Source organism: Lactuca sativa, chromosome 1 (assembly GCF_002870075.4).
Source record: "Lactuca sativa cultivar Salinas chromosome 1, Lsat_Salinas_v11, whole genome shotgun sequence".
Taxonomy (NCBI): domain Eukaryota; kingdom Viridiplantae; phylum Streptophyta; class Magnoliopsida; order Asterales; family Asteraceae; genus Lactuca; species Lactuca sativa.
Genome location: NC_056623.2, coordinates 166,454,398 through 166,467,213, shown reverse-complemented (window position 1 = coordinate 166,467,213; position 12,816 = coordinate 166,454,398). Strand labels below are relative to the sequence as shown.

Genomic DNA, 12,816 nt, shown 5'->3' with positions numbered 1-12,816 from the left:
TTTACTTAATCTTCATACATTTTAGATGGATTAATTAATTTTTAAGGGAAAAATCAACAATCTCAAAGCAAATAGCGTATATAGACTCTCTTATGTACACAAGTAATTAGTAATTTCAGTTTGAATTTTAAAAAATACATATTATAATGTTTATAAGACGAGGACATTGGTTTGGTAGGTTTGCATTGGCTTAAATGGGAATTAACTAACTTCTAAACTTGATTGTGCGTTTTTGGTAAAAGGAATAGGCATTTGCGTGCATACCCGATTGAGATTTGCCGTGGTGTGTTTGGACTTCAAAGCATGGACGAAAGTATGGGTATATTTGTCATTTTATTCTATGGTACCAAAATTTCATTATTTATTACGACTTTATATAAATCTTAATTCATTAAAACTATTTATTTTTATTCATCAACGACTAATGATTGTAATTAGAAAAACGATTGAAATTTTGAAGTGTGAAGTTTTAATATACATTTATTTCAGGTTGAGAGATATTTTGTTTAATGTTAGTATAAAATTGAATTTTAAAATATTAATGTATAAGTTAATTCGGTAATAAGTTTCAGATGATTTTTGTTTAATGTCAATTTGTATTTCAAATTTGACACATAGCCTTTATTGCTTCCATAAATTAATTCATTAATAATAAGATAAATATGGTTTTCATATTTATCTCAAATTCTCAATGCAATAAGGTTAATATGCTCCCCACTCTCTAATAATCAAAATTTTTTTTTTTTTATGAATAAGTAGTTAGTTAATTAATCATCTGATTGTTATCATTCGTTTTATTCATTCAATCACCGTTCAAATTACTTTTCATTTTCATACAGTGTATATATATATATATATATATATATATATATATATATATATATATATATATATATATATATATATATAATGTAGACTTTAGACTTTTAAGAAATATAGCAAAAGTTAACACCATTTAAGTAAAAACAGTTGCATAATAAGATTGTCCCTCAAGTAATTGCTAGACTTTAACCACCTTAAATTCTATTTTCATACCCCTCATCATCATTAACATTTCTTGGCACACAGTGACACAACACACACAATCAAATAAACACACATTTATTCTCTCTCTCTCTCTCTCTCTCTCTCTCTCTCTCTCTCTCTCTCTCTCTCTCTCTCTCTCTCTCTCTCTCTATATATATATATATATATATATATATATATATATATATATATATATATATATATATATATATATATGACAACATAAGATTTACACTTCATAGCTTTTATATCTTGTATATTTGATTACTCCCCTTCTCTCTCTCTCTCTCTCTCTCTCTCTATATATATATATATATATATATATATATATATATATATATATATATATATGACAACATAAGATTTACACTTCATAGCTTTTATATCTTGTATATTTGATTACTCCCCTTCTCTCTCTCTCTCTCTCTCTCTCTCTCTCTCTCTCTCTATGTATGTTTGTATCTCTCCGAAAGTAGTGTTTCACCTGAGGCAAGAAATGCATCTACATAAGCACTTGCTTATACTACTAATAATCTTTGCATCAACACTGTCTTGTTCTGGTCGTAAAAGCAATCATCATCGACCCCACGCTAAGCCACAGCTGGTCAATGTAGATGAATATGGAGCCATAGCTAATGGCACCGATGATTCTGAGGTACTTCCGATTATCCAAATTAATGAAATATATATGTATCGTCTCTTGCTTTTCCCATGGAATGAATCCATAATGTATTAAAAAACTTTTTATTTAACTTTGTAGGCATTTATGAAAGCATGGAAGAATGCTTGTGATTCTCCGAGTGGAAGTGAGGTTGTGGTTCCGGAGAATAAAGTGTATCATCTTAAGCCCATTACATTTTCTGGTCCTTGTAAACCTAATTTTAGGTTCAAGGTATGTATATATGTATGTATGTATGAATGTAGTTATGTATGTATGTATATAGTGTCACATTATTCGCATGGTGGGTGCCTTGTTTGGCTTAAAACTCATTCATTCTCAAAGCACTCGAACATGATGATTTGGAAACCGATTAAACAAATGAAACACACGGTTGTCATAGAACGATATAAATTTGAATCATATGACCGATGAAAACTGTGATGTAACAAATCCTTGTCCAATTTAAACTCGAAGCACAATAAATAAGATTTGCTAGTGACCTACATTCATGCCGTTTTGATGATATTTATCTTTACACTCAATGTGTTCTTTTTTCATTTTGTTAAATAATGAAACTAGATTTATGGGACAATCAAAGCCTCTTCGCGTCGCTCGGACTATGAGAAGGAAGGAAGACGTTGGATTACGTTTAAACATCTTGAAAGTTTTTCGGTAGAAGGAGGAGGAACCATCAATGGAAATGGAAAAATTTGGTGGATTAAATCGTGCAAAATTGATGAAAATCAAGTATGCAACTCTCAACTTAATTTCCATTTTTTCTTTAAAACTTAAATTATATATTAATTGTACAATTAATGCCTTTATACCTTGTTCAAATGCTTTTTAAATCATAACTATTATTAATTCTTTACTAAAACATAACAAAATGACACAATGTGGGTTGGTCAAACTTTATTGTGTTTTTCTCCTCTTATTACATTATACATATATACTGCACCCCTTATTATAAATATTGAAATATAGTAAATTACTCGCATCGGATTATGACACTATTTCATTTAAAATATATTATTATAACGTTTATTAACCAAATATAAATAATCTCGCATACATTCTTGTATTATTTTGGAAATAAATATTATTTGTTAATATACATAATAATTTATATAATTTATATAGATATATTTCTTTTCATATATATATATATATATATATATATATATATATATATATATATATATATATAGAGAGAGAGAGAGAGAGAGAGAGAGAGAGAAAATTATAATTAACCAAAGAATCAAGAACCAATTTTTTTTTCAATATTTAAAGTTAAAAAAAAAGGAAAACTGTAATAAAGTCCTTATATATTGGCCTCATAATCGATTTAGTCATTTTATATTTTTTTTATTCAATTAAGTTCCAAATACTGGTATTTGTATTCAATTTAAACCTTTGACCCGGTAGACAGGTCATCCAACTTTCAAAAATTATATTTTGGCCCAGGTTTCAAAATTTATTATAAATTTGGTCCAAAATTTATACTTTTGTCCTAGATTTTAAATTTTGTTACAAATTTTATCCAAACTTTACCATTTTTGCCTATATTTTAGAATTTTATTATGAACTCATCATAACTTTAGTTTTTTTACAATTTTTTTTCTTAAAAAATTGTTTCTAATATGTTTTTTCTTTATAAAATCATATTTATAAAAAAAAAAACGTATTTTCACATAAAAATATTATATTTTCTATATAAAAACTTTTTTTATAAAGTTTTTTGTATATGAAATATCTATTTATAAAAATATATATTTATTAAGTATTTAAATATATACAAATCCGTTTTATAAAAAAATGTATAAAAAACGTATTTTACAAAAAAATATATATGCAAACACCTATCACCTTTATATATATATATATATATATATATATATATATATATATATATATATATATATATATATATATACACACACATACACACAAATAGGTGTCTATATATTATTTTTTATAAAATCGTGTTTTTTTATATTCTTTTTATCAAAACGTGTTTGAATAATTTTTTATATAATACGTGTTTGTATACATTTTATAAAATCATGTTTGTATACATTTTATTAAACTGTGTTTGAATAATTTTTTATATAATACGTGTTTGTATATACTTTATAAAATCGTGTTTGTATACATTTTATAAAATGTATAAAAACATGTATTATATAAAAACTATTCAAACACGGTTTCATAAAAAAAAAATATAAACAAACACGATTTTATAAAAAAAATATAGATAAAATAGGTGTTTGTATAAATTTTGTTTTTAAAAATACGTTTTTGTATACATTTTTTTTATAAAAACGGATTTGTAAACTTAATAAATACTTATTTTTATAACTAGATATTTCATATACAAAAATCTTTTTAAAAAAAGTTTTTATAGAGAAGATATACAGTTTGTAAGTGAAAATGTGTTTTTTTTTATATAAATATTATTTTATAAAGAAAAAACATATTATAAACAATTCTTTGAGAAAAAAAAGTTGTAAGAAAAACTAAAATTATGATGAATTCATAATAAAATTTTAAAATTTGGGCAGAAAGTTTAATGTTTGGACTAAATTTGTAACACAATTTAAAATCAAGGCCAAAAGTGTAAATTTTTGACCAAATTTGTAATAAATTTTGAAATCTGAGCCAAAAATGTATTTTTTGAAAGTTGGATGACATGTTAACTAGGTCAAAGGATTAAATTAAATATAATATTACTGGTATTTGGGACTTAATTGAATAAAAAAAATATATAGGGACTAAATCAATTATGAGGCCAATATATACGGACTTTTTTGCAATTTTCCCAAAAAAAAAACAAAAAATAAATAAATTCATAACTTTTTATTTTTTTCCAATGATATCAAAATCGATAAAAGAAAATCGTCAAATTCATAGTGTGAATCTTTGCAGATTCACAATATGAATCTGAATTCACACGGTAAACTCGAAAAATATGAAATTTATTTTTTAGCATTTATAATGTGAAGTTAATAATTTAGAAATTTTTACTTTTTTTTTTATCAATAAACAATAAGCTTTAAAACTTGAAAAAAAAATTTAATTTTTTTGAGAACAAATAATTATGGTTCTTTATTGAACTTTTTATATATATATATATATATATATATATATATATATATATATATATATATATATATATATATATATATATATATATATATATAAACAATATATTTTTTTGATACTTTTGATTTACAATTGATGTAGACGAGTTGATTAGATGCTTATGGTGGTGTTTTGAATGATTTTTTTACTGAATAACTAATTTTCTTGTATTAAGTAGATATTGTTCCTCAAAAAACGTGTATATATATATATATATATATATATATATATATATATATATATATATATATATATATATATATATATATATATATATATATATATATATATATATATACTAGGTGTGAAACCCGTGTGCTACACGGGTTGATTAAAAAAAGTTATATATGAAGATATAAATTTTAAATGTTTTTTTTAAAGAAAACATTAAATATCAAAGTGTAAACATTATGTATTTTTTAAAATAAAATTTCCAAATATATATACAACAAAATGATGGATAAATAAATAATTCAATTTATATTAATAAAATAAACTACAAAAAAATAATTATATTTTGACCATGTAACATTTTTTTTAATTTGTCAATAAAAAGCAACAAAGTTTGTTTACTTTTTTATACAGACGATTTTGTCTAAAATAAACATATCAATCTAAAATTATATATATTGAAGGAAACATATTAAAATTTGAAAATATAAGGAAACAAATTAATTACTTTCTATAACCTAAATATTATATATTTAATTTAGAAAATTAAAAATTACCACAAAATTATGAGTGAAAATTAAATTTTTAAGATTTAACCACAAAATTACATGTGTCCAAATGCATAAAAAGTTGACAAGTGGCAAAAAGTTTTTTATTTATTAAGAAAAAATAATATATATATATATATATATATATATATATATATATATATATATATATATATATATATATATATATATATATATATATATATATATTGTTAAATAGTTACTAACCTTTGTTTTACTATAATTTGATTGCAGCCCTGCAAAGATGCACCGACGGTATGTTCAAGACCCTTATTCTTTCAAATTTATTTATTTTGCAATATATATATATATATATATATATATATATATATATATATATATATATATATATATATATATATATATATATATATATATATATATATAGGGTAAAGTGAATATACCTAACAACCTTATATAAGCTTAGGTATCTAACCACATTATACTACATTGTTTTGCATTAGATTTCCATTGCAATCGTCTAAGGTTCTTAAACTTCAATCCTTAACTTGATTTTACTTCCAAGGTTTTCAGATATATTCACCATTATATTCTTCCTACACCATTTGATTTGTAACGGTGGTATATGAAGCCTACTAGGGGGTCAGATAGAAAAACGTCATTTGAAGGAAGATAATGGTGAAAGTCCAAAGATTTTGAAAGCAATCAAGTTATGAGGTTGAATTTTAATCACTTTGGGTGATTACAATGCAAATATGATACAAAATTACATAGCATGATGTGGTTAGGTACCTAAGCTTATATAAGGTTGTTAGGTATATTCACTTTACCCATATATATATATATATATATATATATATATATATATATATATATATATATATATATATATATATTGATGTTCAAATAGAGAACCATAATTAACCAAGAAATCAAGGAACCAATTTTTTTTTCAATTTTTAAAACTTATTTTTAATCAGAAAAAAAACTAAAAATATAGATATTCATAATTTTTTATCTTTTTTCCAGTAATATTAAATTTGATTTTGTCAAATTCACAATGTGAATATTTGAAAATTTACAACGTGAATCCGGATTCACACGGTGAATCCGAAAAATATTTTTCATATTCACAATGTTAATATATGAATTTAGATATTTTTAGATTTTCTTTTAATAAAGAATAAGCTCTAGAAATTGAAAAAAATGTTTCCATTATATAAAGCAATATATTTTATAAAATATGTGGATTTAAATTTGTGATTAAATTCTCAAAGTTTACAAATTTAATAAAAATAGAGAAAATATCCTAACAAAAACAATAGCATTGAACGGCTTTCAATGTTATAGTAAGTAAGCCTAAAAAATAAACACATGACACAGTGAATCAATGTAAAGTTTTCAGAAAAACAGATGAAAACAACAACAATTTCTATTAATATAACGTGCAATCACCATGAACGATTAACAACCAGTAAAAATCAAGGTTTTATTAATCTTCATTTGTAGTTAAATAGTTACAATTTTTTGTGTAATTAAATACTTACAAATAAAAAAGTTATTTCAAAATTTTAAATTCTATTTAACTTTAACACTCGTGGGTCCCACAGGTTTTCACCTAATATATATATATATATATATATATATATATATATATATATATATATATATATATATATATATATATATATATATATATATATATTCCGTAAGTTTTCATATATTGGGCATGCTCGTAGAAATTTGTGAAAGATTTTTGGAGGTTTTAAAATTAAGGTTTTTAAGATAAAACTCAAAAACCCATTTGTTTCAACAATAAGAGATTTTAACTTTTAGTTTAAACTAAAAATTACTTGAAGTAGTTTTTCTCAAATTTTAGATTTTGTTTTTATATAATTTTACAGTTTAAAATATAATAATTATTTTTGTTGAAAAATATTCTACAGAAATATAAATACATCTACCTTGGTATGTTATTTTGTTAAAAGGGTCTTCATTATATAATATATTTTTTAGTAATTTGCATAAAACGGTGATTTATCTACAATATGCTATGCTTTAATATATAATAAAACGTTTTCATAAAACTATTTTTTAGAATAAAAAATCTGAAAATGACTATTGTTTTTATCATCGTTATTTGCAGGCAGTAACTTTCAAGAATTGCAAGAATATTAGTGTTAATAATATAAGGATTAAAAATCCACAACAAATACATTTAACTTTCCTTAATTCAATAAATGTGAAAGCTTCAAATTTGAGGTTGATCGCTCCTGGCAACAGCCCAAACACAGATGGAGTTCATATATCCGATTCTCAAAATGTTCATGTCATCAACTCTGTTGTAAAAACAGGTACATTTTCTAATTATAATATTTAGAGGGTTTTTGGATAGACAAAAAATAGGTTGTTTATTGTTTATTGCTTAATCCCACCACAATAAGCAAATTTAAGTGTTTGGATACGAGTCTTTAAAAATTAGCTTATTACGGTAGGAATAAATTAAATAAGCTGATTTTAATAAGCAAAGGGGAAATAATTATTGTTTATTGTTTATTGGTCATTTTAGTCATATAAACTGCTTTGTTTGCCAAACACTTAAAATGTTTATTGCTTATTGGTTATTCTCACCGCAATAAGCTAATCCAAACACATTTTAAAAAAAATGTTTATTCCACCGCAATTAACAATTAAACAATAAACTATTAAGCTAAAAACTATTTATCCAAATACCCTTAAAGCTTTTTAATATACTTTTTGATCAAATCAGAAATAAAGTAAACTGTTTTTAATTATCACTTTATTTAATAGTAGAAAAGTGACACTAAAACACTTTTCTCCATTAACAAATTTAATCTAACTCTAAAGTGGCACTACAACAGTTTTCTCTCTTAACAAATCTAATAAATAAAACTTAAAAATGACACGTGTCAGTTTTTTAGAATATTTCTTTGACACGTGACATTTTTCGATGATTTTTATTATTATCTTTGGTAACAGATCAAATTTAATTCAAATTTTAAAAATACAAAATCATGCCCTAATAATATTATTATGTTTATTTTGCTTAACAAATTAATTTATAATTACTTACAATCTACAATATCTTGGTTTTTTTTACATTTATTATTATTTTTTTTTATCTATATAGAAATTTTAAATATATCGACCGTAGTTTCCACGGGTTATAACCTACTCCTACTTAATAAATGAAGTTTTTTTTTGCCGTATGTCATCATCTAATTCGATATGCCAAATGACCTTTTTTTTTTTTTTTTTTTTTAATTTTTTTCATTTAAATCCACTTTGCAAATTGTAGTTTTTTTTGACTTTGTTATTAAATTATAAAAGAAACTAATCTAAAAATATAATAAAAAATAAGAAAACTTAAATGTCTCCATAAATTCTCACTTAATTTGTCAATTAATGTATGAAATTCAATTTAAATTCAAATCAACTTTATTAATTGAAAAACATAATTTTTTGTCAATCCCTTTTTAATTCATGATAATTTACAGAAACCTTGCAAAATTTAGTTAAATCACGGCTAATATTGATATTTTTCAAAATTCAATTTTGTAAACGGTTAAATGTGTGATGCTTAACAAAATATATTAATTTAAAAAAAAAACATGTATTAAATCAATCCTTCTTATTAAATGAATATTTTTTTTGCCACATGTCAATCTCTTATGAGTTTTGACATTTGTCATTTTGTGGTATTTATGAAATAAATATTATCCATTTTTCAATTTTTTATTTTTTTCAATTTTTAAAATTAAAGTCATATACTTATATATGTAAAGTATTAAATATCATATATATTAAATTGCAATAAATACGTTTTTTTTTCTTTTTTATTTAAAGTTATACATTAAAAAATAATTTATGTTTACACTTTAATGTTTTAATTTTTTTTTTAAATTAACCCGCGTAATACACGAGTCTCATAGCTAGTGTCTAATAAACACATTTGCAGGTGATGATTGTGTTTCAATCGTAAACGGATCAAGAAATATTGTAATCAGCAAAATAAAATGTGGACCTGGTCACGGTATCAGGTTGAATATTTTGTTTCACATTAGAATTCTTGATTTTATCTTTTCATATTTATTAAAAAAAATTAATTAAATAATTATGGAAACATATTTTCAGTATTGGGAGTTTGGGGAAGAACAACTCAGAGAGCAAAGTGTCAAATATATTAGTCGACAAAGCAATAATTTCAAATACCACAAATGGAGTCCGAATTAAAAGTTGGCAGGTAAGCTTCCATCTATATACAAATATAATCACTTGTTATTTTTTAGAATATCCTCTTAACTTTTATTTTTATTTTTCTTTCTATCTTAAATATTTAAGATGATGGCAAATGTATAAATTTAAAATCTCAATCAAATTTAAATTAAATTTAATGATATTTTTTATCATCTAAAATAGATAGGAGGATAATATGAACAAAAAATAGGAGACTATTTAATTTCTCTTTTTATTTATACTAGGTGTGAGACCCGTGTAATACACGGGTTGATTTAAAAAAAAAGATTAAATATTAAAGTGTATACAAAAAATATTTTGAATGTGAAACTTTAAAATAAAAAATGAAGAAATATACTTATTGAAATTTAATATCATATATATGATATTTAATACTTTACATATATAATATATGACTTTAATTTTAAAAATCGAATCAAACCAAAAATTGACAAATGGATAATATTTATTTCAAAAATACCACAAAATGAAAAGTGTCAAAACTTATAAGAGATTGACATGTGGCAAAAAAACTTTCATTTATTAAGAATGATGATGATATGATATTATTTCAAATATCATAGCCTAGAAAAATTGATGCAGGGAGGGTCTGGATACGCTAGAAATATCAAATTTCAAAATATCATAATGCACAACGTGACTAATCCGATCATTGTGGATCAAAACTATTGTGATAGAAAAGAAGAATGCGAAGAACAGGTTAATTATTACTCCAACTGTAAATCATTTTGTTTTCATTCATGTCTTTTTATTTGTATTGTGCATGGTTTTTTACTATTGGTTCCTTCATGCATGTTAGTAAATAATCTGTATTTTATTTTTCTATCTTTGTTACTAGTATTCCGCAGTACAAATGCAGAATGTGGTTTACAGGAACATAAAAGGAACAAGTCATTCAGAAGTGGGCATAAATTTTGACTGCAGCAAAACGTTTCCATGTCAATCAATTTTGTTGGAAAATGTACTTCTAAGTCGTGAAGGGAATGAAGGAGACATGAAAGCATCTTGTTCAAATGTCATGTTCGGAACTAGAGGGGCAGTTACACCCCGTTGTGAATGACTGAAAGCATATAGAATCCCAAAAGAGGAAAGTAGAAAGATTGTAAATTTTTTGAACTAATACCTGTTTATGATATCTATACATTATGATGCAATACTTTTCTTATTTAGTGATATAAAAATATTATAAATTTCTCTCCAAATTCCTATTATAAATTACTTATTTGCTAGAAAATTAGTACAACTTGTTGGAATCCTAAGTCTTAGGGTCCAAGCAATCAAAATATGGAAACAATAGAGTAAGTCGGTTCTTAGCTTCCTAGTTATAGTCTAATACAAGTCGGTAATTAGAATCTATATATACATGTCTAGATCAAGTTTAGGATCATAGAAACAGATTGTATTCAATATTGGTTTTGAGTTATTTTCTAATTAATCAAAGAGTTGTTTGATTAAATATTGTTTTGCAATTATGTTTTCTAAGCTTGGATTGGTATCAGAGCTTGAGTTAAGGAGTTCTAAGATCATACCTTTTCATCATGTTGAATGGAGAAGGTGATGGAGATGGAAGTCCAGGTGCTGCTCCGGTGAAGATTAGGGAGGTCGGAGCAACCTCCGTTGCTTGTCCAATGCTCACATCCACCAACTACATCGTGTGGGCAATGTGTATGAAGGTTGTCTTGCGCATCCATAAAGTCTGGATTGTGATTGATCCAGGAACCAACGTCATTGAGGAGAATGATTTCCTCGCCATGGGTTTGTTGTACCAAGCCCTACCGGAAAACCTTATAATGCAGATCGGAGATCAGGATTTGGCCAAGAAATTGTGGGATGTCTTTAAAACACGTAATGTAGGTGCTAAAAGAGTCAAAGAAGCGAGATTAGAAACCTTGATGTCGGAATTTGATCGTCTGAGGATGACGGAGTCAGAGACAATCGACGCCTTCATGGGAAAACTCTCTAGAATCGCTTCTATGTCGCCAGCTTTAAGGGAATCATTTGAGGAATCAAAATTGGTTAAGAAATTCTTCAAATCATTACCCAGAAACTTCATACACATAGTCGCATCTCTCGAACAGGTACTGGATTTGAATTTGGTAGGGTTTGAAGACGTTGTGGGTCGATTGAAGGCATATGAAGAAAGAATCAGGGAAGTCGATGCAGGAGAAGGACAATCGAGGGCTCTATTCGCTGCAAAACCGATCGGAGATGGAAGTGGGTCGTCGACAGGTGGTGTTGGCGCATCGAGGTTTCACGGAGGGGCGAAGGGTAAATGGAAAGGGGCTGGTGGATCGGGTGGATATAATCAGGCCAATGGATCCGGATCTGGGTCAGCTAGATCGAGTGGATCAAATGGGACCAAATCCAATTGTAACTCACAAGGAAGCAAGCCTAATAATTCTAAATAGACCCAAGGTGGGAGGCCCAATTCTAATTCTGAGCCGAGACATAAACCGAAAAAGGACCTGTTTGAAATTATTTGTTACTAGTGCGATAAACCAGGTCACTTCGCATCCAAATGTCCGGATAGACTCCAAAAATCCAAGGAAAATAATTTTGCCGAATATGACGATACTGATGAGACCGTGTTTCTACACGAGACCATATTTTTAAACGAAGAGCAGGGGATACTGTCTCGATACGACTCACGAGACAACGATGTGTGGTATTTAGACAACGAGACGAGTAACCATATGACGGGAAATCGGTCGTTTTCTATGAACTTGAGGAAGGTATATCCAGGAGGGTTAAATTTGGTGATAATTCGTGTGTAGAATTAAAGGGAAAGGTTCTATCCTTTTCCAAGGAAATTCGGGGCAACAATGATTAACGGTGGAGATTTATTTCATACCGTATTTGAAGAATAATAAAAATAGTCTCGGACAAGCAACCGAAGCCGGGTGTGACATCCGGATGAAAGACAATTACTTGACGATGCATGGTGCTGATAATTTCCTATTAATGAATGTACAAAGAACTCCAAATCTTATTTATAAAATAAAATTGAAA

General features: G+C 25.7%; 1 protein-coding gene across 1 annotated transcript; it reads left to right on the top strand.

Moving 5' to 3' along the window:
* Positions 1-1,444: 1,444 nt before the first annotated feature.
* LOC111893214 (polygalacturonase-like) lies at positions 1,445-11,009 on the top strand. Its single transcript, XM_052768039.1, has 9 exons — positions 1,445-1,681; positions 1,787-1,918; positions 2,267-2,434; positions 5,803-5,823; positions 7,676-7,883; positions 9,509-9,590; positions 9,685-9,793; positions 10,390-10,506; positions 10,646-11,009. Exons 1-9 carry the CDS (start codon positions 1,475-1,477, stop codon positions 10,865-10,867), a joined length of 1,266 nt encoding a protein of 421 aa, XP_052623999.1. The 5' UTR covers positions 1,445-1,474; the 3' UTR covers positions 10,868-11,009.
* Positions 11,010-12,816: the final 1,807 nt, after the last annotated feature.